The following is a 27,475-nucleotide window of genomic DNA, read 5'->3' as shown; positions in this document are numbered from 1 at the left end:
ACATTTTTTTACACAAAAATGCAGTTCTGGCTCAAAATTTTTCATTTTCACAAGGAATGAAGGAGACAAAGCACCCCAAAATCTGTGCCGCAATTTCTCCCGAGTACGGCAATGCCTCATATGTGACCAAAAATGGCAGGACTCAGAAGAGAAGGAGTGATATTTGGATTTTGCAGCACAGATTCTGGTGGAATGAATGGTGGGTGCTATGTCGCATTAGCAAGACCCCCGAAGCACCAATACAGTGGAACCCCCCACAAGTGACCCCATTTTGCAAACCACACCCCTCAGGGAATTCATCTAGGGGTATAGTGTACATTTCAAAACCCCAGGGGTTTCACCAATTTTGGTACAACTGGGCTGTGAAAATGAAAAATTACATTTTTTTACACAAAAATGCAGTTCTGGCTCAAAATTTTTCATTTTCACAAGGAATGAAGGAGACAAACCCCCCCAAAATCTGTGCCGCAATTTCTCCTGAGTACGGCAATGCCTCATATGTGACCAAAAAATACCATTTGGGTGCATGGCAGGACTCAGAAGGGAAGGAGTGATATTTGGATTTTGCAGCACAGATTCTGGTGGAATGAATGGTGGGTGCTATGTCGCATTAGCAAGACCCCCGAAGCACCAATACAGTGGAACCCCCCCACAAGTGACCCCATTTTGCAAACTACACCCCTCAGGGAATTCATCCAGGGGTATAGTGTACATTTCAAACCCCCAGGGGTTTCACCAATTTTGGTACAACTGGGCTGTGAAAATGAAAAATTACATTTTTTTACACAAAAATGCAGTTCTGGCTCAAAATTTTTCATTTTCACAAACAATGAAGGAGACAAAGCACCCCAAAATCTGTGCCGCAATTTCTCCCGAGTACGGCAATGCCTCATATGTGACCAAAAAATACCATTTGGGTGCATGGCAGGACTCAGAAGGGAAGGAGTGATATTTTGATTTTGCAGCACAGATTCTGGTGGAATGAATGGTGGGTGCTATGTCGCATTAGCAAGACCCCCGAAGCACCAATACAGTGGAACCCCCCCACAAGTGACCCCATTTTGCAAACTACACCCCTCAGGGAATTCATCTAGGGGTATAGTGTACATTTCAAACCCCCAGGGGTTTCACCAATTTTGGTACAACTGGGCTGTGAAAATGAAAAATTAAATTTTTTTACACAAAAATGCAGTTCTAGCTCAAAATTTTTCATTTTCACAAGGAATGAAGGAGACAAAGCACCCCAAAATCTGTGCCGCAATTTCTCCTGAGTACGGCAATGCCTCATATGTGACCAAAAAATACCATTTGGGTGCATGGCAGGACTCAGAAGGGAAGGAGTGATATTTGGATTTTGCAGCACAGATTCTGGTGGAATAAATGGTGGGTGCTATGTCGCATTAGCAAGACCCCCGAAGCACCAATACAGTGGAACCAGTGTTCCCTCTAAGCTGTGCACGTGTGCGCGCGCACACAACTCGCCTGCGCACAGACATTACAACAGAGCGCACAAAGCAGCAGTGGTCCCCTTTTTGCAGTCGTGGACTAAATTAACGTATGTTTCACCCAATAACTACATCATGTGCTGTGTTTTGAATGTTTAAATGTTTTAAATGTTTAATATGTTTTAAATGTTATGCACCTTGGGAGACACAACCAGTGTGCAAGTTACAACCTTAGCGGAGAGGAACTGGGTAATTCCATACTTGAAAAGGATCTAGGAGTCCAAATAGACAGCAATCTAGGATGTAGTGCCCATTGTAATGTAGCTACAAAAAAGGCCAACAAAATTCTGGCATGTATTAAGAGGGGAATGGAAACTAGGGACTCAAGGGTAATTATGCCACTATATAAAGCATTGGTGAGACCTCACCTAGAGTACGGAGTACAGTTCTGGGCCCCACACTATAAAAAGGACATAATAGAATTAGAAAAAGTCCAAAGGCGAGCAACAAAGCTTATTAGGGGAATGGAGAATTTAAGCTACGGGGAGAGATTAAGCAATTTGGGACTATTTACATTAGAAAAGAGACGTTTAAGGGGGGACATGCTCAACATGTACAAGTATATCAAGGGCCAATATAAGGAACTGTCACACACCCTATTTTCTACTAGAAAGGAATCTAGGACGCGAGGGCATGAGTATAGATTAGAAGAAAAAAGATTTCATTCAGCTAGTAGAAAGAATTTCTTTACGGTCAGAACAGTCAAACTCTGGAACTCTCTTCCCAGAGAGGTGGTAATGGCTGGCTCATTAAATGCGTTCAAGGCAAAGTTGGACAAACATTTACTGGAGAAAAACATCCATGGGTACAAATAAGAAATATAATTTGTCTGTAAAATACCAGAACCAACCAAATCAGCAATGGATATCTATACCAGGTTGAACTAGATGGACGCAAGTCTTTTTTCAGCCTTACCTACTATGTAACTATGTAATATCATTTGAAGAAAAGTTAACACAAATGCTGAACGTCGTTTTCCAGTTATATATAGAAGTGACGCACAAAAATAAAAATTTCCTTCCAAAGTTGCACAGCCAAAATCTTTTGCCGCACACAGCCTTCGTAAAATTAGAGGGAACATTGAGTGGAACCCCCCCACAAGTGACCCCATTTTGCAAACTACACCCCTCAGGGAATTCATCTAGGGGTATAGTGTACATTTCAAACCCCCAGGGGTTTCACCAATTTTGGTACAACTGGGCTGTGAAAATGAAAAATTACATTTTTTTACACAAAAATGCAGTTCTGGCTCAAAATTTTTCATTTTCAAAAGGAATGAAGGAGACAAAGCACCCCAAAATCTGTGCCGCAATTTCTCCCGAGTACGGCAATGCCTCATATGTGACCAAAAAATGGCAGGACTCAGAAGGGAAGGAGTGATATTTGGATTTTGCAGCACAGATTCTGGTGGAATGAATGGTGGGTGCTATGTCGCATTAGCAAGACCCCCTAAGGACCAATACAGTGGAACCCCCCCACAAGTGACCCCATTTTGCAAACTACACCCCTCAGGGAATTCATCTAGGGGTATAGTGTACATTTCAAACCCCCAGGGGTTTCACCAATTTTGGTACAACTGGGCTGTGAAAATGAAAAATTACATTTTTTTACACAAAAATGCAGTTCTGGCTCAAAATTTTTCATTTTCACAAGGAATGAAGGAGACAAAGCACCCCAAAATCTGTGCCGCAATTTCTCCCGAGTACGGCAATGCCTCATATGTGACCAAAAAATGGCAGGACTCAGAAGGGAAGGAGTGATATTTGGATTTTGCAGCACAGATTCTGGTGGAATGAATGGTGGGTGCTATGTCGCATTAGCAAGACCCCCTAAGGACCAATACAGTGGAACCCCCCCACAAGTGACCCCATTTTGCAAACTACACCCCTCAGGGAATTCATCTAGGGGTATAGTGTACATTTCAAACCCCCAGGGGTTTCACCAATTTTGGTACAACTGGGCTGTGAAAATGAAAAATTACATTTTTTTACACAAAAATGCAGTTCTGGCTCAAAATTTTTCATTTTCACAAGGAATGAAGGAGACAAAGCACCCCAAAATCTGTGCCGCAATTTCTCCCGAGTACGGCAATGCCTCATATGTGACCAAAAAATACCATTCGGGTGCATGGCAGGACTCAGAAGGGAAGGAGTGATATTTGGATTTTGCAGCACAGATTCTGGTGGAATGAATGGTGGGTGCTATGTCGCATTAGCAAGACCCCCGAAGCACCAATACAGTGGAACCCCCCCACAAGTGACCCCATTTTGCAAACTACACCCCTCAGGGAATTCATCTAGGGGTATAGTGTACATTTCAAACCCCCAGGGGTTTCACCAATTTTGGTACAACTGGGCTGTGAAAATGAAAAATTACATTTTTTTACACAAAAATGCAGTTCTGGCTCAAAATTTTTCATTTTCACAAGGAATGAAGGAGACAAAGCACCGCAAAATCTGTGCCGCAATTTCTCCTGAGTACGGCAATGCCTCATATGTGACCAAAAAATACCATTTGGGTGCATGGCAGGACTCAGAAGGGAAGGAGTGATATTTGGATTTTGCAGCACAGATTCTGGTGGAATAAATGGTGGGTGCTATGTCGCATTAGCAAGACCCCCGAAGCACCAATACAGTGGAACCCCCCCACAAGTGACCCCATTTTGCAAACTACACCCCTCAGGGAATTCATCTAGGGGTATAGTGTACATTTCAAACCCCCAGGGGTTTCACCAATTTTGGTACAACTGGGCTGTGAAAATGAAAAATTACATTTTTTTACATAAAAATGCAGTTCTGGCTCAAAATTTTTCATTTTCACAAGGAATGAAGGAGACAAAGCACCCCAAAATCTGTGCCGCAATTTCTCCCGAGTACGGCAATGCCTCATATGTGACCAAAAAATACCATTTGGGTGCATGGCAGGACTCAGAAGGGAAGGAGTGATATTTGGATTTTGCAGCACAGATTCTGGTGGAATGAATGGTGGGTGCTATGTCGCATTAGCAAGACCCCCGAAGCACCAATACAGTGGAACCCCCCCACAAGTGACCCCATTTTGCAAACTACACCCCTCAGGGAATTCATCTAGGGGTATAGTGTACATTTCAAACCCCCAGGGGTTTCACCAATTTTGGTACAACTGGGCTGTGAAAATGAAAAATTACATTTTTTTACACAAAAATGCAGTTCTGGCTCAAAATTTTTCATTTTCACAAACAATGAAGGAGACAAAGCACCCCAAAATCTGTGCCGCAATTTCTCCCGAGTACGGCAATGCCTCATATGTGACCAAAAAATACCATTTGGGTGCATGGCAGGACTCAGAAGGGAAGGAGTGATATTTGGATTTTGCAGCACAGATTCTGGTGGAATGAATGGTGGGTGCTATGTCGCATTAGCAAGACCCCCGAAGCACCAATACAGTGGAACCCCCCCACAAGTGACCCCATTTTGCAAACTACTCCCCTCAGGGAATTCATCTAGGGGTATAGTGTACATTTCAAACCCCCAGGGGTTTCACCAATTTTGGTACAACTGGGCTGTGAAAATGAAAAATTACATTTTTTTACACAAAAATGCAGTTCTGGCTCAAAATTTTTCATTTTCACAAGGAATGAAGGAGACAAAGCACCCCAAAATCTGTGCCGCAATTTCTCCCGAGTACGGCAATGCCTCATATGTGACCAAAAAATGGCAGGACTCAGAAGGGAAGGAGTGATATTTGGATTTTGCAGCACAGATTCTGGTGGAATGAATGGTGGGTGCTATGTCGCATTAGCAAGACCCCCTAAGGACCAATACAGTGGAACCCCCCCACAAGTGACCCCATTTTGCAAACTACACCCCTCAGGGAATTCATCTAGGGGTATAGTGTACATTTCAAACCCCCAGGGGTTTCACCAATTTTGGTACAACTGGGCTGTGAAAATGAAAAATTACATTTTTTTACACAAAAATGCAGTTCTGGCTCAAAATTTTTCATTTTCACAAGGAATGAAGGAGACAAAGCACCCCAAAATCTGTGCCGCAATTTCTCCCGAGTACGGCAATGCCTCATATGTGACCAAAAAATACCATTTGGGTGCATGGCAGGACTCAGAAGGGAAGGAGTGATATTTGGATTTTGCAGCACAGATTCTGGTGGAATGAATGGTGGGTGCTATGTCGCATTAGCAAGACCCCCGAAGCACCAATACAGTGGAACCCCCCCACAAGTGACCCCTTTTTGCAAACTACACCCCTCAGGGAATTCATCTAGGGGTATAGTGTACATTTCAAACCCCCAGGGGTTTCACCAATTTTGGTACAACTGGGCTGTGAAAATGAAAAATTACATTTTTTTACACAAAAATGCAGTTCTGGCTCAAAATTTTTCATTTTCACAAGGAATGAAGGAGACAAAGCACCCCAAAATCTGTGCCGCAATTTCTTCCGAGTACGGCAATGCCTCATATGTGACCAAAAAATGGCAGGACTCAGAAGGGAAGGAGTGATATTTGGATTTTGCAGCACAGATTCTGGTGGAATGAATGGTGGGTGCTATGTCTCATTAGCAAGACCCCCTAAGGACCAATACAGTGGAACCCCCCCACAAGTGACCCCATTTTGCAAACTACACCCCTCAGGGAATTCATCTAGGGGTATAGTGTAGATTTCAAACCCCCAGGGGTTTCACCAATTTTGGTACAACTGGGCTGTGAAAATGAAAAATTACATTTTTTTTACACAAAAATGCAGTTCTGGCTCAAAATTTTTCATTTTCACAAGGAATGAAGGAGACAAAGGACCCCAAAATCTGTGCCGCAATTTCTCCCGAGTACGGCTATGCCTCATATGTGACCAAAAAATACCATTTGGGTGCATGGCAGGACTCAGAAGGGAAGGAGTGATATTTGGATTTTGCAGCACAGATTCTGGTGGAATGAATGGTGGGTGCTATGTCGCATTAGCAAGACCCCCGAAGCACCAATACAGTGGAACCCCCCCACAAGTGACCCCATTTTGCAAACTGCACCCCTCAGGGAATTCATCTAGGGGTATAGTGTACATTTCAAACCCCCAGGGGTTTCACCAATTTTGGTACAACTGGGCTTTGAAAATGAAAAATTACATTTTTTTACACAAAAATGCAGTTCTGGCTCAAAATTTTTCATTTTCACAAGGAATGAAGGAGACAAAGCACCCCAAAATCTGTGCCGCAATTTCTACTGAGTACGGCAATGCCTCATATGTGACCAAAAAATACCATTTGGGTGCATGGCAGGACTCAGAAGGGAAGGAGTGATATTTGGATTTTGCAGCACAGATTCTGGTGGAATAAATGGTGGGTGCTATGTCGCATTAGCAAGACCCCCGAAGCACCAATACAGTGGAACCCCCCCACAAGTGACCCCATTTTGCAAACTACACCCCTCAGGGAATTCATCTAGGGGTATAGTGTACATTTCAAACCCCCAGGGGTTTCACCAATTTTGGTACAACTGGGCTGTGAAAATGAAAAATTACATTTTTTTACACAAAAATGCAGTTCTGGCTCAAAATTTTTCATTTTCACAAGGAATGAAGGAGACAAAGCACCCCAAAATCTGTGCCGCAATCTCTCCCGAGTACGGCAATGCCTCATATGTGACCAAAAAATACCATTTGGGTGCATGGCAGGACTCAGAAGGGAAGGAGTGATATTTGGATTTTGCAGCACAGATTCTGGTGGAATGAATGGTGGGTGCTATGTCGCATTAGCAAGACCCCCGAAGCACCAATACAGTGGAACCCCCCCACAAGTGACCCCATTTTGCAAACTACACCCCTCAGGGAATTCATCTAGGGGTATAGTGTACATTTCAAACCCCCAGGGGTTTCACCAATTTTGGTACAACTGGGCTGTGAAAATGAAAAATTACATTTTTTTACACAAAAATGCAGTTCTGGCTCAAAATTTTTCATTTTCACAAACATTGAAGGAGACAAAGCACCCCAAAATCTGTGCCGCAATTTCTCCCGAGTACGGCAATGCCTCATATGTGACCAAAAAATACCATTTGGGTGCATGGCAGGACTCAGAAGGGAAGGAGTGATATTTGGATTTTGCAGCACAGATTCTGGTGGAATGAATGGTGGGTGCTATGTCGCATTAGCAAGACCCCCGAAGCACCAATACAGTGGAACCCCCCCACAAGTGACCCCATTTTGCAAACTACACCCCTCAGGGAATTCATCTAGGGGTATAGTGTACATTTCAAACCCCCAGGGGTTTCACCAATTTTGGTACAACTGGGCTGTGAAAATGAAAAATTAAATTTTTTTACACAAAAATGCAGTTCTGGCTCAAAATTTTTCATTTTCACAAGGAATGAAGGAGACAAAGCACCCCAAAATCTGTGCCGCAATTTCTCCTGAGTACGGCAATGCCTCATATGTGACCAAAAAATACCATTTGGGTGCATGGCAGGACTCAGAAGGGAAGGAGTGATATTTGGATTTTGCAGCACAGATTCTGGTGGAATAAATGGTGGGTGCTATGTCGCATTAGCAAGACCCCCGAAGCACCAATACAGTGGAACCAGTGTTCCCTCTAAGCTGTGCACGTGTGCGCGCGCACACAACTCGCCAAGCATGCGCACAGACATTACAACAGAGCGCACAAAGCAGCAGTGGTCCCCTTTTTGCAGTCGTGGACTAAATTAACGTATGTTTCACCCAATAACTACATCATGTGCTGTGTTTTGAATGTTTAAATGTTTTAAATGTTTAATATCATTTGAAGAAAAGTTAACACAAATGCTGAACGTCGTTTTCCAGTTATATATAGAAGTGACGCACAAAAATAAAAATTTCCTTCCAAAGTTGCACAGCCAAAATCTTTTGCCGCACACAGCCTTCGTAAAATTAGAGGGAACATTGAGTGGAACCCCCCCACAAGTGACCCCATTTTGCAAACTACACCCCTCAGGGAATTCATCTAGGGGTATAGTGTACATTTCAAACCCCCAGGGGTTTCACCAATATTGGTACAACTGGGCTGTGAAAATGAAAAATTACATTTTTTTACACAAAAATGCAGTTCTGGCTCAAAATTTTTCATTTTCACAAGGAATGAAGGAGACAAAGCACCCCAAAATCTGTGCCGCAATTTCTCCCGAGTACGGCAATGCCTCATATGTGACCAAAAAATGGCAGGACTCAGAAGGGACGGAGTGATATTTGGATTTTGCAGCACAGATTCTGGTGGAATGAATGGTGGGTGCTATGTCGCATTAGCAAGACCCCCTAAGGACCAATACAGTGGAACCCCCCCACAAGTGACCCCATTTTGCAAACTACACCCCTCAGGGAATTCATCTAGGGGTATAGTGTACATTTCAAACCCCCAGGGGTTTCACCAATTGTGGTACAACTGGGCTGTGAAAATGAAAAATTACATTTTTTTACACAAAAATGCAGTTCTGGCTCAAAATTTTTCATTTTCACAAGGAATGAAGGAGACAAAGCACCCCAAAATCTGTGCCGCAATTTCTCCCGAGTACGGCAATGCCTCATATGTGACCAAAAAATGGCAGGACTCAGAAGGGAAGGAGTGATATTTGGATTTTGCAGCACAGATTCTGGTGGAATGAATGGTGGGTGCTATGTCGCATTAGCAAGACCCCCTAAGGACCAATACAGTGGAACCCCCCCACAAGTGACCCCATTTTGCAAACTACACCCCTCAGGGAATTCATCTAGGGGTATAGTGTACATTTCAAACCCCCAGGGGTTTCACCAATTTTGGTACAACTGGGCTGTGAAAATGAAAAATTACATTTTTTTACACAAAAATGCAGTTCTGGCTCAAAATTTTTCATTTTCACAAGGAATGAAGGAGACAAAGCACCCCAAAATCTGTGCCGCAATTTCTCCCGAGTACGGCAATGCCTCATATGTGACCAAAAAATACCATTTGGGTGCATGGCAGGACTCAGAAGGGAAGGAGTGATATTTGGATTTTGCAGCACAGATTCTGGTGGAATGAATGGTGGGTGCTATGTCGCATTAGCAAGACCCCCGAAGCACCAATACAGTGGAACCCCCCCACAAGTGACCCCATTTTGCAAACTACACCCCTCAGGGAATTCATCTAGGGGTATAGTGTACATTTCAAACCCCCAGGGGTTTCACCAATTTTGGTACAACTGGGCTGTGAAAATGAAAAATTAAATTTTTTTACACAAAAAGGCAGTTCTGGCTCAAAATTTTTCATTTTCACAAGGAATGAAGGAGACAAAGCACCCCAAAATCTGTGCCGCAATTTCTCCTGAGTACGGCAATGCCTCATATGTGACCAAAAAATACCATTTGGGTGCATGGCAGGACTCAGAAGGGAAGGAGTGATATTTGGATTTTGCAGCACAGATTCTGGTTAAATAAATGGTGGGTGCTATGTCGCATTAGCAAGACCCCCGAAGCACCAATACAGTGGAACCCCCCCACAAGTGACCCCATTTTGCAAACTACACCCCGCAGGGAATTCATCTAGGGGTATAGTGTACATTTCAAACCCCCAGGGCTTTTCACCAATTTTGGTACAACTGGGCTGTGAAAATGAAAAATTACATTTTTTTACACAAAAATGCAGTTCTGGCTCAAAATTTTTCATTTTCACAAGGAATGAAGGAGACAAAGCACCCCAAAATCTGTGCCGCAATTTCTCCCGAGTACGGCAATGCCTCATATGTGACCAAAAAATGGCAGGACTCAGAAGGGAAGGAGTGATATTTGGATTTTGCAGCACAGATTCTGGTGGAATGAATGGTGGGTGCTATGTCGCATTAGCAAGACCCCCGAAGCACCAATACAGTGGAACCCCCCCACAAGTGACCCCATTTTGCAAACTACACCCCTCAGGGAATTCATCTAGGGGTATAGTGTACATTTCAAACCCCCAGGGGTTTCACCAATTTTGGTACAACTGGGCTGTGAAAATGAAAAATTACATTTTTTTACACAAAAATGCAGTTCTGGCTCAAAATTTTTCATTTTCACAAGGAATGAAGGAGACAAAGCACCCCAAAATCTGTGCCGCAATTTCTCCAGAGTACGGCAATGCCTCATATGTGACCAAAAAATACCATTTGGGTGCATGGCAGGACTCAGAAGGGAAGGAGTGATATTTGGATTTTGCAGCACAGATTCTGGTGGAATAAATGGTGGGTGCTATGTCGCATTAGCAAGACCCCCGAAGCACGGTGAAATGATGAACCTAATAATCCATAGATGTGTGGTATATTTTAAAACACTCCTTCATACATAGGCCGGGTTTGTCGGGGCAAGTTTCACAGTGGAAAATAGTTTGCTTTCTTATTCCCTTTTTATAGCAAACTTTGCACCTTTTTTGTGTCCTGCCCTTTTTTCCAGTGGAGGGGATTTCGTTAGGAAAATGCTGCCCTGATACAATACGGGGGCCAGTACTAGAAGTACTGGGGCCCTCTGCCTGCTGTTTCCCAAATATTAGGCCCTTTATGACTTCCTCTTGAAAGTGCATAAATGTCCTCGTCTGGCTGGTAGAACGGAATAGTACGTAAGCGTTATACAGTGCCATCTGGATGATATACACGGCCAGCTTCTTATACCATATTTTTGTTTTCCGCAGGGCACTGTACGGCTTCAGTACCTGATCTGAAAGATCCACTCCGCCCATGTACTTATTGTAATCTAGGATACAAATAGGTTTTGAGGTGTGGGTACTGGTACCTCGTACAGGGACGGAGGTGGTACTGTCTCCGTGAATTGTTGTCAGTATAAGGACATCCCTCTTGTCCTTATATTTGACCAACAACATATTTTCGGTGGATTGTGCCCTGCTTTCACCCTTTCTCAGTAATTGGGCAACGTGCGTTTTTGGGAGGCCTCTTTGGTTCTTGCGCACAGTACCGCAAGCTGCTGTACCTCTTGAACCAAGGGCCTTAAACAGGGGGATGCTGGTGTAAAAGTTATCCACATAGAGGTGATAACCCTTATCCAGGAAGGGGTGCACTAAATCCCAGACAATCTTTCCACTAACACCTACGAGGGAGGGGGGGCATTCTGGCGGTTCAATTCTTGTGTCCTTCCCTTCATATACCCTAAACCTGTGGGTGTACCCTGAGGTACTTTCGCACAGCTTATACATTTTTATGCCATACCTTGCCCTCTTACTGGGAAGGTACTGGCGGAATTTAACCCTTCCTTTAAAATGTATCAGTGACTCGTCTACACAAATGAATTTTTCGGGGATGTACATCTCAGCAAATTTGGCGCTGAAATGATCAATGACCGGCCTGACTTTGAATAGCCGGTCAAAGGTGGGATCATCTCTGGGTGGGCACTGTGCATTATCGTTGTAATGCAAAAATTTAAGGATCGTCTCAAAACGAGTCCGGGTCATGGCCATACGATGAAGTGGGGTGCTGTACAGATGGAATGGGATCATTCGTCAGACTGCATTTAGGTCTACAGTCATTAGGTCGACCCCACTAGGTCGACTGGCAGGAAGGTCGACCTGACTTAAGGTCGACATGGGCCAAGGTCGACATGACTTAAGGTCGAATTTGCATAAAGGTCGACATGAGGAAGGTCGACTGGTCATAAGGTCGACATGGGTTTTTCACTGTTTTTTTATCCGAATGTCGACACAGTCGACATGGACACAGTTGGCAATGAGAATCGGACCCTCGCATCGCTCGCTTCGCTCGCGATGCTTCGGGCACGGTGCCTCGCTGCGCTCGGCACACTATTTTATTCTCCCACCACGCCCTAGTGGATGGTAGGGCATGAAATACCACCTGTCGGCACATGTCGGCTCAAAAAACAGTGAAAAACCCATGTCGACCTTATGACCAGTCGACCTTTGTCATGTCGACCTTTATGCAAATTCGACCTTAAGTCATGTCGACCTTGGCCCATGTCGACCTTAAGTCAGGTCGACCTTCCTGCCAGTCGACCTAGTGGGGTCGACCTAATGACTGTAGACCTAAATGCAGTCTGACGAATGACCGCATCCCGTACAGAACATCTGTACTCCAATATTGCCTAATTTCTGGCTTTTTAACTATGCCCATATGTAACACCAGACCCCAAAACGTCATCATCTCTACTGCATCTACAGGGGTCCACCTAGCAAATGATGACGTGGGGTTTTGGGCAATAAACTGCTGGGCATATAAATTACTTTGGTCCACCATTAAATTTATAAAATCATCAGAGAAAAAGACTTTGAAAAAGTCAATTTCTTAGAGGCCTGTAGTATCAAATTGGATTCCTGGGATGGCCAAAAACTCAGGAACCTGGGGCTCAAAATTGTCTGGTGGTGGGGTCCATACGAGATCAATCATTGGGGGGGGGGTCTCAGCTGCTCTACGGGGGCGTCTTTGAGGGGGTCCCTCATCACTAGAGGAGGAAGAGGAGCTTAAGACGAATGCAAATTCATCGCTTTCTTCACTGGCTGTGTCAGTGTCAGAGGCAATAAGGGCATATGCCTCCTCCGCTGAAAACAGTCTTTGCGACGATTGGGACATTTTTATTATTTTTGTGTTTGTGTAAGTGTAGTGTTTTAACACGTGTATAGTGTAGGGGGGGTACAAACTTTATTTCAACACGGGGGGTATGTAGTGTGTATGTAGTGCTTTAACACGTGTAAGTTAAAAGAAAAAAAAAAAGCTCCTGCGCCAAAAATTGAGCACAGATGTTGGTCAGTAACGTCCGTCACTGATCAGCGCTCAGCGGCCACATGACACCCACAAAATCATCGTGGGTGTAAAAAAAAATTAAAAAATAGACCCCACAGCACCCTCCAAAAAAAAAAATTAAAAAAAAAATGCTGATGAGTCAAAGGCAACAGGAATTTGATCCAAAAAAAAAAAATTAGATCAACCCTGTGCCAAAAATGCTGATCAGTGATGTACGTCACTGATCAGCGCTCAGCGGCCACAGGACACCCACAAAATCACCGTGGGTGTAAAAAAAAAAAAAAAACCCACAGCACCCTCAAAAAAAACAAAACTGCTGATCAGTGATGCAACACTGATTAGCAGTGAGGGGCAGCAGGCACACTACTTTTGGTGATACCTGACAGGGTATATATAAAAAAAAAAAACCTGCACCCCAAAAAAGTTGCTGATCAGTTAATTTATACTGATCAGCACAAAAGGGGGGCAGCAGAGACAAAATTATATCACACAATATTATATTCTCTGACACAATGACGCTGCAGCAGCAGCAGGAAGCAACAGCAACCACAGCAACCAGGAAGCACCAGCAGCTGGCCAACCAACGCTGATCAGGTCAGTATTAGGGTACAGATGGGCACGGAGACCGCTCTGCACGCTGTTCCTGACCGGAATGGCGGCTGCAGGGCTGTCTCCGTTATTTTCTGTGAGGTGTAATGGCTGTGATTGGTCCATCGGTCCGACGGACCAATCACAGCCTTGGGGGCAGGTGGGGTGAGGTGGGGTGACCACCAGTGAGCCCTTTATACCCGGTGGTGATTGGTGCTGTACTTAACAGCACCAATCACCACCGATCCCTGTGTTACCGAGCGACGTTATTCGCCGGTACACAGAAAACGCTGTAATTGGCTGTTCACATTTGAACAGCCAATCACAGCGATCGCCGATGGGGAGGGGGGCATCGCTGCCCCCCCTGGGCAATGAGGGAAGATGTCTGCTGTCAGGGACAGCAGCCATCGTCCCTCTGTCACCGCGTCTATAGACGCGGTGACAGTTTAAAGTCATGACGTACATTTATGCCATGTGTCGGGAAGTACATCCCGGCCATGACGTAAATGTACGTCAAATGTCGGGAAGGGGTTAATAGGAGATTTTGACTAGATAGTCAAAATCTCCTAGAAGGTTAGCCAAAATCTCCCTATTTTTCTCCTGCTCAATATTTTCTAGCAGAAATTGCTTAGTATACAGTAGATTGACTGTGCAGGCAAGGCAATTTTGACTAGATCATAGACTATCATTGCTTAGACAAAATCGCTTAAGGCCCATACACACTGGGCGACTTTGAGCTGAAAGTCACTCAAAACAGCAGGTTTGAGCGGCTTTCAGCTCAAAGCCGATAACGGGTTTTTACCGCATTTTTAGTTTAGAGAATTTCCCCCTTTACTTCCACTATCACCTCTATGCTGATAATACTGAAATCTACCGCTCCTTTGCTAATCTCTCTCCATCTCTCCTCACTCATATCCATAGGCGAATCTAGAATTATGGTAATGGGTGGTCCCAGATCTAGACATAATAGCAGGGGGACCTTTGCGCGGCGTAGCCGCGCGCCAAAAGGGGGCGTGGCCTCATGGGAAGGAGGCGTGGCATCACAAAAAGGGGTGTGGTATTACACTTTAGACCATACACAGTAATGCCCATAACACACTTTAGCAAACTCCCTAATACCCATTACACATAAAGCCACACGCCGTAATGCCAATTACACATAAGGCCACACACCATAATTCCCATTACACATAGTGCCACACATCATGATGCCCATTACATACTATATAACAAACCGTAATGCCCATTACATATTTGCCACATAAGTGCTGCTTACCTACATGCTCATTGCTAGTGGGTTCTTGCTTGATGGCACCATAGTACCCATTACACATGATGCCGCACACCATAGTACCCATTATGCATGATGCTGCACACCATAGTACCCATTACGCATGATGCCGCACACCATAGTACCCATTACACATAATGCCGCGCACCATAGTACCCATTACACATGATACTGCACACATAATGTCCCTTACACATGATGCTGCACACATAATGCCGCTTACACATGATGCTGCACACCGTAATGCCCCTTACACATTAAGCCACACATTATGCGTAATGCCCCCACATACCGCCACTTGTAAATTTTTATATGAGCCTTCACTGCTGCTGCAGGGAGAGATGGAGAGCGGTGCAGCTGCTTCTATGGGGAGAGGAGCAGAGCGCAGCGCAGAGCACGCTCCCACTCCCCTCCTGGTGTCCCCTCTAGCCGAGTGGACATTTGAAATATTGTGCGCACTGTTGTGCGTGACGTCGGGGGAGCACGCCGGGCGCCGGCACCACATGATTAAAGGGGGGGGGGGGGCGGGCTGAGGTGAAAGCAGGGAGATGAATTGGAGCGGAAGCTGCAGGGGTGACAGTCATTGACAGCTGGGCAGAGAGCAGGGGGCCGCCCGGCTGGATTTAGAGCACTACAGGTCAAGGCTGTTTGAAATAATACCCCTTTCACAACAGAAAATGCAGGGATTTACCCGGGAATATGGTCCCAGGATCATGCAGGGACATTCCCAGGCTGACCCCTTATATACTGCCTAGTCCCTGCATTTTCTGGTGTGAGGGGAAGAGACAACCACTCCTCTCTCCCTACCCCCCTTAACCAACCAGCTATATCTTCGGAACCAACTGACCCATTTACATGAGACCAGTATCATATTGAAGAACTTTTGAGTTGGCTTCGAATGATTTTGGTCCCGTGAAACTGGGCTGTTTGGTTCCAGAGAAATCTGCCCTCAAAGAACATAAACAGTCATGAAATTACATTTAGGAAATGAAAAAAATCGGTTTAACCTCAATATCCCTGGAACCAATTAACCAATATGAATCCAGCCTGGTATCAGATTGAAGGCCCAGTGATTTGGGTTCGACTGAGATCAACCTCGAGCCTCAGTGATGCCGAAGTGGGAACTGTTGAACTGGGTGGGGGTCAGAATTAGTGGGTCCCATGTTATCCTATAGGGAAAACATTCCAGCTTTGCCTGGCAGTATCTCCGGTTCCCAGGGGGCTAGAGACACGGGGCTGGGCTCTTTGGAAAGCCCCATCCCTCAGCTACAAAATGGGCTAATGGGTGGTCCTGTGCACCCCCGGACCACCCCCTAGATTCGCCTATGCTCATATCTCCAACTGTCTCTCTGCTGTCTACTCTTGGATGACCCAGCAATTTTTTAGGCTTAAAATATCAAAGACTAAGCTGACCTCTTCCCACCCTCCTGCATAAAGCCTGACCTTCTCTCATCCTGACCTTCTGTTTATGCTCACTTCTTCCCCTTCTGTGTCACCCCTGTCTGTCTAACCCTCCCCTTTAGAATGTAAGCTCTCACGAGCAGGGCCCTTTCTCCTCGTGTGCCTTTCTTAGAATATATAAACCTCTGCCACCCTGATGATTGCTGCAGAGTCCTGTCCCCTGATGCAACTATCCATATTTACCATGTACTTGTCCTAACTTGTCTTGTACTGTAATTTGTTATCTGTTTTTGCTCATTTGTGTATTGTTAGGTGCTGGGGGACCTTTGTGGCGAAATCAGTTAGTTAAAAATATCCATTAGCCTGAATCTCACCATGTGTACACACTATAACTTATCCTTTGATACAGACTGCCAATATATGGCATTTCCAGTGGGTAAGGAGGATGCTAGACTTCTTATACCATGTCCCATGCCCATGGGTGGCCGGGATGTTTCCAGTCACTCCATTTACATAGTGCATGATTAATGGTTGATTATTCATTGTGCTCGCCCACATATGGGATAGGGTGATGGTGAAATACGAAAACTTTCTGGGAGAACTGCGCTACATAATACAAGAAATGCAGAAGAATTCGCCCAGCGGTTTTCATGATTAACGCGTTCAGAAAGACGTGCTTCAGGAACTTTGCTTTATACTATGTAAGGATATGGAAGGATACACTGCAGTGCTACTCCAGCTGTAGGGAACAATTACATTTAGAACATAAACTGAACATAAACTGTACTAAATACTTTATGCAGGGTCATCGCTACATCACAACATCTATTACAGACTGCACCCTGTCATCATCGCCCTATCCTGTATAGGAGCCAAGCACAATGTGTTTATCATTTAGCTGGTAGGAACGCGGCACGCGCTTATGTAGCAATGCCCTCTCACTGTGTAAGTCATAGCCCAGTGCTTGCAGTACATTTGTCATTCTAAGCATATTCATGTTCCCGGCACATACCCTACGCTCTTCCCTGTAACCCACCTATGCCACACGCCCTCGCATTGTGCCACAATGTTACATCATGCAGGATCCAAGGCCGCTTAGCCTCTCCTTCCTTGGCTGATAATAACATTCCACACACTGCTGTCAGTGGTGCTTCCCAACTTGGAACAGGACTAGATGGAGGCTGGGAGCCTCGAGCAGGCTGGCTGCTGTGCTGAGGGATCCAGTTTGATCCAGCAGGAATCTTGAACTTGCATGTGGGAACCGGCCTGGCTAATGGAGACAGTGGGAGAAATTGTACCCAGGTTTGATGCCACTCTGCAAGTGTCCCTGGCCATCGACAGTTTTTTCACATGTCCATCGGGAGCACTGTAGATGTGAGGAGGAGACAGGGGAGGAATGGGTGGGGGAATGCAATAAGGCAATCAGTGATATTTAGAATGATCCCTTACTTCTCACCAGGTTCCTGCAATAAAAGAAGAATACTCAGTCTGGTCTCTTCATGCATTTGCACATGGGGAACACCTCAATATCAATGAGACCAAGATGTTTGGTATAATCCAAGGTTTTAAAACATGTGCCTTCCAGACTGATAAAGCCACATACAAGCCGGGTGATACAGGTAAGACTAAATAGCATGGAATCACATAGCAGCAATTATTAAACAACAGAGATACAGTATGTAATGGACAAACAATGGGTTTGATTCAGGTTCGCTCGTTAAGCTGAGAACATAACAGTTTACAGAGCACCTGAGACTCCGCACCACCACCATGCCGAATCCCCCCCACCGATTCCCCTGGGTTCCATGCAAAGGGATGTGTAACGAAAACCAACCCACTCACCTACCTCGTGCTGCAGGAGAAATAATTTGCTGGTCGCCATCCATCGTATGATTTCTCCTGCCTTTGTAAAGTCAGTTTCAAATTACTTTTATTTGCGAGCGTCGCGGCGAAGACGGGGTTGGCGGCTGACATCCTCTGACATCAGCCGCCCACCCTCCCAGCAGGCATCAGGTCAACTGAGTACCCATGAAAATTCCTAGCTGTGGCCAGAGACTCAGTTCCACATTAAAAACTTGGACACATTGGCACTGAAAGGGTTTAATCCCTGTGCTGCCGCAAAATCAATACACGAAAGTGGACACTTGATAGGGTTTAAATGTGTTTTAAACTGTATAAGCAGCACTGAGCTGGGGCAGGTCCCCTGCTACAGTGCTGCTGTGAGGTGAAGCCGGGTGCAGCACACCAGTCGCAGAGCATGTATAAAATATATCAAATGCATTATTATATGATATAAGAAGTGTACCACAGGTGCATTTTTTTAAATAAAATGCATTCACTTTGTAAATTTCTGGAGGAAGGAGTCCAGCAGACTCTGTGACAAGGAAATGAGATGCTAAATTGTCCTTTCCTAGCAGAACTCAGGTAGCAGGCTATGAGCCAGATGCACTAAGCTTCATAAGTGATAAAATGGAGTGTGATAAACAACCAACCAATCAGCTCCTGTCTGATATTTTTCAAACACAGTCAGTGACATGGCATGTATAAGCTGATTGGCTCTCTATTTTATCACTTTTGTGCATCTGGCCCTTTGTGTCTGTAGTTCCTGTGTGAAGGTGTTAGTAGGGGGACTTGTGTATAAGATGTGTCAAGGAATTCATGCTTTCCTGTCCATTTGGTAGATAACCTAAGGAAATTGGATTAAACCCTTTGGGGTGTAATCTGGATTTATTCATGACGGGAAAATATTCCAATTGATCTATGAATGTAAATGTCCCAGGCATGTACACCTCCTGCTGATTGGGTGGAAACCACAGGGTGGAATTACCCGCTGTGGTATTCTGTGGTGGGATTTGGATAAAAGGCACAAGGTTTGCCTGTAAAAATTGTACATCTGCCTGTATTTGAATGCTGTAACATCTGTATGCTCACCCACCTAGAGATAGGAGAAGAGATATTTTCAGGTATTTGAACAAATAAACATCCTTTGCCTCAAGATGACTGTTTTCATCTAGCGACCAACAGGAATATGCCAAACGTAATCCCGTTCTCCAGCTGTACTGGGTAAAGCATCCAGTGTCTCCAAGCTCTGCTCTGCCAGAGGCCTGGTCCATGACCAGTGTGGAACCAACCAATGCCAGTCGGGGGTGTGTCAGCAGCATATTGATGCATACACCCTAGCAGGTAGTACTCAGGTGCCAGCGTTTGGGCCTGAGGAGGTATCCGTGGTTTCAGACGCCACGTGGTAAGAGTCTGGTGGTGGCAGCGATATCCCCACCCACTGCGTAGAGGGTGGAGTCAGAAACAGGTCGTTATCTCTTTCCCTCTTTCATCCCTTGGCATACATAGACCCAGATGATGTAGCCAGAGCCTAGGGCAGGCGTCCGGTAACACTAGCATTTTCATGTGGACGTCCATAAAATGCTGGGCATTCCCATGGGCTATCCCCATCCCCGCTGCCATCCACCCCATTCCTCCCTCTGCGAACGGCCCGGAGAGTGTCTAACTCACTGTGGCCACTCGCTGTCGGGGTTTATACATATAAAGAAATGTGCATGCGCAAACCTCGACTATTGGGGTAGGGGCCAAATTCGGATCACTCTAAGTGATCCAGAAAGGGCCCCAATGTGTTTAACTATATTTTGTTACTTTGGAATTCATTGGCCATTATTGTAGTATTTGGCTTTGAGATAAAAGACCAGTGACTTTTCCAAATTCACCTCTAACTGGCTCTTTCAAGTCTACCATTGAGAGAACAGCAATACAGATGACACCAGTTTGCTTGAGATGCAGTGCTTCTGTGTACACCATAGATGTCTATTTCCAGATGACCTCAGCGCTTATTTGTTGACATGGGTACATGAGTGTAACTATAGATGATGTGATTACTATGGCGCCAGAGGCGTAGGGGGGCCCGGACTCAGGTTATAAATTGCAATTTCCCAAATTTGCCTGCTAAGCAATTGGGTCAGATCTATTGCTCAGCTTGAAATGTGACATTACATTGTCAGTAAGAGGAGTTTTTAGTGGATGTTTTAACAGTAAGGGGGAACTGTAATATGGTATAATTTAAACTGGAGGCCCCTGTAATATGACACAATAGGAACTGGGGGACACATCTGATCTGCTCAATCTGATCTGCTCATTGTAATGGTGAGGGAAATATAATGTCACATAGGGCCTTATTCTGATCTGAGGAAAATGGGCAAAACCATGTGCACTGCAGATGTAACCTGTGCAATTAGAGTTACATTTGGGTGGGGTGTGCTGAAACTGAAATCTAAATTGCAGTGCAAAAATAATGAAACCAGTATTTACCCTGCACAGAAACAAAATAACTCACACAAATCTAACTCTCTCTATACATGTTACACCTGCTAGTGCACATAGTTTTGCCCATTTTCTGAACAAATTTGTACTGAGCTCAGATCAGAATCAGACCCATAATACGAATTGGGGCACTGTAGTGTTTCCATTTCCATTTCATGTTGTGCCACATTAAAGTATGTTATAATATGAACTGGGGCATTTTAATTAGAGATGAGCAGTTCGGAATCCGTGGAACCCTAACCGCTCTGAACATAGCCGGCCCGATGTCCTGCGAGCCATGCTCGTGAGTTTCCGGCTTTGTTCGGAAACCCGAGCGAGGCAGAATGCGGGAATCTGGCATCGGATTCTCTCGAGTCTATAAAAGTTTGGCGTCCTGAGAATACGGCGCCATTTCACAGTCACGCTTCCTGCTGCGCACAGCTCTGTGTAGCAGTGGGGTCTGGGCGTTGTGCAGGCTAGAAGGGTGTTGTGTCACAGTGTGCAGAGGGATGTTGTGCAGAGGGGTGCAGTGCAGTCAGTGCAGAGGGGTGCTGTGCAGTGCAGACAGAGGGGTGTTGTGCAGTGCAGAGGGGTTTGTGCAGTGCAGAGAGGTGTAGTGCAGTCAGTGCAGAGGGGTTTGTGCTGTGCAGAGGGGTTTGTGGCAGTGCAGAACAGAGGGGTTTGTGCAGTGCAGAGGGGTTTGTGTGCTGGGGTTTGTGCTGGGTTATATATTATATATATATATATATATATATATATATATATATATATATATATATATATATATATATATATATATATATATATATATATATATATATATATATATATATATATATATATATATATATATAATGGAGAAGGCCTGGCACTCCCGCAGCTGGGTCCGAATACCCCGGTGCCTTCCAGGACGAATTCAGTATTGAATCCCGGCGGTCGGGATCCCGGCGTTCAGAATCCCGACGCCGGAATCCCGACAGCCGAAATGCCGACAAGGGGGGGACGTGGATCGCCCCCCCTTGCGGGCTCGCTGCGCTCGCCACGCAGCGGGCCCGGTGCCTCGCTACGCTCGGCACACTAATTTATTCTCCCTCCAGGGGTGTCGTGGACACCCCAGGAGGGAGAATGTGTCGGCATTTCGGCGGTCGGGATTCCGGCGTCGGGATTCTGAACGCCGGGATCCCGACCGCCGGGATTTTAACTGCATCCCTTCCAGGACAGGTAGGTAGAGGAATGGAAGAGGCGGCACTCAAATGGGATTTTTCAAAAGTGTATTGTGGCAAAAGAAAGGACCTTCTTTTGCCACAATACACTTTTGAAAAATCCCATTTGAGTGCCGCCTCTTCCATTCATATATATATATATATATATATATATATATATATATATATATATATATATATATATATATATATATATATATATATATATATATATATATATATATATATATATATATATATATATATATATATATATATATATATATATATATATATATATATATATATATATATATATATATATATAGTCCAATTGTACTGGCACGCCCATCAGAAAGAAATAACTTGCTGGGGTGACACTCCAGTCAGTAGGCTAATAGTAAGTCCACTGGATGTATAGAGAAGGTAACGGAGTCACTCACCAGTCTTTTGATGCAGGTATAAGCAGTTTAATCAGGCAGCATAGAAGGCCTATTTCGTGCTATGCTGCCTGATTAAACTGCTTATACCTGCATCAAAAGACTGGTGAGTGACTCCGTTACCATATATATATATATATATATATATATATATATATATATATATATATATATATATATATATATATATATATATATATATATATATATATATATATATATATATATATATATATATACTCTCTGTCCTTACTTAATGGCCCGTAGGCTGTAAATAAGGTAGGCGGCACTCCAACGGTTAAAGGTGAAAAAGGTTATTTATTCAATGATCCATAAGCCAAGCCGACGTTTCGAGGCCTTGAGCCTCTATTTCAGGGCGTGCAATGAATGAAGTAAGGTGCTGTGCAGAAAAAAGAACCTTAGACTATGTGTTTCTTACCTTTTGTAGCCCAGGTCTGTGAAGTGTAGCGTGGGATTCCCGGCGTCTGTGTGCACTGCTTCCTGCTGCTGTGGTTCCGCCTCCCTCTGGTTCTGGCCGTTGCCATGCAACACTAGAAGCTTGCGCTCCACCACGGCTGCCGTGTTTCCTGTGTGTGCAATACAAACAAAAATAATGCACTGTTTGAAACGCACTGGATATGTGCTGTGAACAAATAAAACAAATGTTATGGCTACATGTATTCTATAGTGTATTTACATTACACCCGTACATAGACAAAGATAAAATTAATATATAATACTCTATGCCGTTCTTAACCTTGGGCATGAGTGATATGTCTGGACCTCAACCTTTACTGTTTTCCTATATATGTATCTGTGGGGCAAGCTATAGATTGACTTAGTGATATTTAATTTATAAATTGAATGAAAACAACATTGTGAGCTGAAAAGTGGTCAAAATTGTCTGTAAAGGGCTGGGAATTAATGTTATTGAGGTTAATATTACTCTAGGGACAAAAAAAAATGCAAAAATGACGCGATTTGGGCGGTTTTTGACCATTTTTAAAAAAAATCCAAAGCCCTTCACTGCTATTTGACAAATCCAAATCCAGATCCCGGCGCTCATCTCATCAAATTTAAATGTGGCATAATATGAACCAGATGGCACTCTAATGTGGTAAAGTATGAACATGGGGCACTGTAGTGTGGCATAATATTAATTATGATAAAAAAAGAGTGCAAATTTTTCTCCTTCCCTATGTTGCCAAACCTTTCCTCAAGATCTACCAACAGTTCATGTTTTTCAGGCAACCAGTGGATCTATGGTAGAAATGAATGCAGCATGTTTGAAAATGTGACAGTTAGCAATGACTACAGCTGTGCAGCAGCTAGGTGATCTGGAAAATGTGGACCGTTGGTAGATCTCAAGGACCAGTTCGGCCACCCCTGCCTTAGAAGGTTTGATTGCTGTATAGAAAATTATATCTCAGCTAGGTAAGTAAAACAAGACATTTTTTCCCTCAACACACTGAGCAATGCTAGTAACCAATCTAGAACACTACATGATAATAGAATTCAGAGATATTGGTTACATATACCTGCGCAGGTGTATGCTATGCCCCCAAGCCGCATCAAGGCTTATCTGTATATTGGGGGTCCCTAGCGCTATATCTAGGTGCAGGGTGCGGCACCCCAAAAAACCATCATAAGCTGGGAAGCCCAGCGCGGCATGCCAGTGATATATTAAGTGTTAATAATTAGTGATAGGAAGCCGAAGCTATATAAAAGGGAGAGATAAATGAATGTAATTAAAATAGGATAGAGATAGTGTTAGTGAGGGGAAAGTGTTAATAGAATGTAAGGGCATGCCGCACTAAAGCCACCCAGCCCATCCAGTCCAGGAGCACCGCACCCCACACCACCGTTACCCTAAATTGGGTCTACGATTAACCAGCAAGGAGCCACATGATAATGGCTCCTTACTTGATATATCCAAACTAAGAGCTACCTACCTTGGAGCAACCCCGGACTACTCCATGTGGCATATCAGGACCCACATCTCCTCCTAATATGGGCTCCCTTCTGCCTCTAACAACATACATACAGATAGTGGTAGATGCTCAATTAGTTCAGTAGCATTTCCCAGGTGCATGAGGGAGGGGTTAATTACTGGGTAAGTAAAACAAGACATTTTTTCCCTCAACACACTGAGCAATGCTAGTAACCAATCTAGAACACTACATGATAATAGAATTCAGAGATATTGGTTACATATACCTGCGCAGGTGTATGCTATGCCCCCAAGCCGCATCAAGGCTTCTCTGTATATTGGGGGTCCCTAGCGCTATATCTAGGTGCAGGGTGCGGCACCCCAAAAAACCATCATAAGCTGGGAAGCCCAGCGCGGCATGCCAGTGATATATTAAGTGTTAATAATTAGTGATAGGAAGCCGAAGCTATATAAAAGGGAGAGATAAATGAATGTAATTAAAATAGGATAGAGATAGTGTTAGTGAGGGGAAAGTGTTAATAGAATGTAAGGGCATGCCGCACTAAAGCCACCCAGCCCATCCAGTCCAGGAGCACCGCACCCCACACCACCGTTACCCTAAATTGGGTCTACGATTAACCAGCAAGGAGCCACATGATAATGGCTCCTTACTTGATATATCCAAACTAAGAGCTACCTACCTTGGAGCAACCCCGGACTACTCCATGTGGCATATCAGGACCCACATCTCCTCCTAATATGGGCTCCCTTCTGCCTCTAACAACATACATACAGATAGTGGTAGATGCTCAATTAGTTCAGTAGCATTTCCCAGGTGCATGAGGGAGGGGTTAATTACTGGGTAAGTAAAACAAGACATTTTTTCCCTCAACACACTGAGCAATGCTAGTAACCAATCTAGAACACTACATGATAATAGAATTCAGAGATATTGGTTACATATACCTGCGCAGGTGTATGCTATGCCCCCAAGCCGCATCAAGGCTTCTCTGTATATTGGGGGTCCCTAGCGCTATATCTAGGTGCAGGGTGCGGCACCCCAAAAAACCATCATAAGCTGGGAAGCCCAGCGCGGCATGCCAGTGATATATTAAGTGTTAATAATTAGTGATAGGAAGCCGAAGCTATATAAAAGGGAGAGATAAATGAATGTAATTAAAATAGGATAGAGATAGTGTTAGTGAGGGGAAAGTGTTAATAGAATGTAAGGGCATGCCGCACTAAAGCCACCCAGCCCATCCAGTCCAGGAGCACCGCACCCCACACCACCGTTACCCTAAATTGGGTCTACGATTAACCAGCAAGGAGCCACATGATAATGGCTCCTTACTTGATATATCCAAACTAAGAGCTACCTACCTTGGAGCAACCCCGGACTACTCCATGTGGCATATCAGGACCCACATCTCCTCCTAATATGGGCTCCCTTCTGCCTCTAACAACATACATACAGATAGTGGTAGATGCTCAATTAGTTCAGTAGCATTTCCCAGGTGCATGAGGGAGGGGTTAATTACTGGGTAAGTAAAACAAGACATTTTTTCCCTCAACACACTGAGCAATGCTAGTAACCAATCTAGAACACTACATGATAATAGAATTCAGAGATATTGGTTACATATACCTGCGTAGGTGTATGCTATGCCCCCAAGCCGCATCAAGGCTTCTCTGTATATTGGGGGTCCCTAGCGCTATATCTAGGTGCAGGGTGCGGCACCCCAAAAAACCATCATAAGCTGGGAAGCCCAGCGCGGCATGCCAGTGATATATTAAGTGTTAATAATTAGTGATAGGAAGCCGAAGCTATATAAAAGGGAGAGATAAATGAATGTAATTAAAATAGGATAGAGATAGTGTTAGTGAGGGGAAAGTGTTAATAGAATGTAAGGGCATGCCGCACTAAAGCCACCCAGCCCATCCAGTCCAGGAGCACCGCACCCCACACCACCGTTACCCTAAATTGGGTCTACGATTAACCAGCAAGGAGCCACATGATAATGGCTCCTTACTTGATATATCCAAACTAAGAGCTACCTACCTTGGAGCAACCCCGGACTACTCCATGTGGCATATCAGGACCCACATCTCCTCCTAATATGGGCTCCCTTCTGCCTCTAACAACATACATACAGATAGTGGTAGATGCTCAATTAGTTCAGTAGCATTTCCCAGGTGCATGAGGGAGGGGTTAATTACTGGGTAAGTAAAACAAGACATTTTTTCCCTCAACACACTGAGCAATGCTAGTAACCAATCTAGAACACTACATGATAATAGAATTCAGAGATATTGGTTACATATACCTGCGCAGGTGTATGCTATGCCCCCAAGCCGCATCAAGGCTTCTCTGTATATTGGGGGTCCCTAGCGCTATATCTAGGTGCAGGGTGCGGCACCCCAAAAAACCATCATAAGCTGGGAAGCCCAGCGCGGCATGCCAGTGATATATTAAGTGTTAATAATTAGTGATAGGAAGCCGAAGCTATATAAAAGGGAGAGATAAATGAATGTAATTAAAATAGGATAGAGATAGTGTTAGTGAGGGGAAAGTGTTAATAGAATGTAAGGGCATGCCGCACTAAAGCCACCCAGCCCATCCAGTCCAGGAGCACCGCACCCCACACCACCGTTACCCTAAATTGGGTCTACGATTAACCAGCAAGGAGCCACATGATAATGGCTCCTTACTTGATATATCCAAACTAAGAGCTACCTACCTTGGAGCAACCCCGGACTACTCCATGTGGCATATCAGGACCCACATCTCCTCCTAATATGGGCTCCCTTCTGCCTCTAACAACATACATACAGATAGTGGTAGATGCTCAATTAGTTCAGTAGCATTTCCCAGGTGCATGAGGGAGGGGTTAATTACTGGGTAAGTAAAACAAGACATTTTTTCCCTCAACACACTGAGCAATGCTAGTAACCAATCTAGAACACTACATGATAATAGAATTCAGAGATATTGGTTACATATACCTGCGCAGGTGTATGCTATGCCCCCAAGCCGCATCAAGGCTTCTCTGTATATTGGGGGTCCCTAGCGCTATATCTAGGTGCAGGGTGCGGCACCCCAAAAAACCAT

General features: G+C 44.5%; 1 protein-coding gene across 1 annotated transcript in view; it reads left to right on the top strand.

The window, feature by feature from the left end:
• Nucleotides 1-27,475, top strand: part of LOC146009228 (alpha-2-macroglobulin-like) — a 193,172-nt gene that overhangs the window by 11,974 nt on the left and 153,723 nt on the right. The window contains exon 3 of the mRNA XM_083149390.1: nucleotides 17,946-18,105. Within this exon, the coding sequence (XP_083005516.1) occupies nucleotides 17,946-18,105 (160 nt within the window). The remainder of the gene's footprint in view (nucleotides 1-17,945; nucleotides 18,106-27,475) is intronic.

The sequence above is a fragment of the Crinia signifera genome, chromosome 6 (assembly GCF_055691185.1).
Source record: "Crinia signifera chromosome 6, ASM5569118v1, whole genome shotgun sequence".
Classification (NCBI taxonomy): domain Eukaryota; kingdom Metazoa; phylum Chordata; class Amphibia; order Anura; family Myobatrachidae; genus Crinia; species Crinia signifera.
The sequence above is the reverse complement of the archived record's forward strand: the minus strand, read 5'-3'. Positions and strand labels throughout refer to the sequence as shown.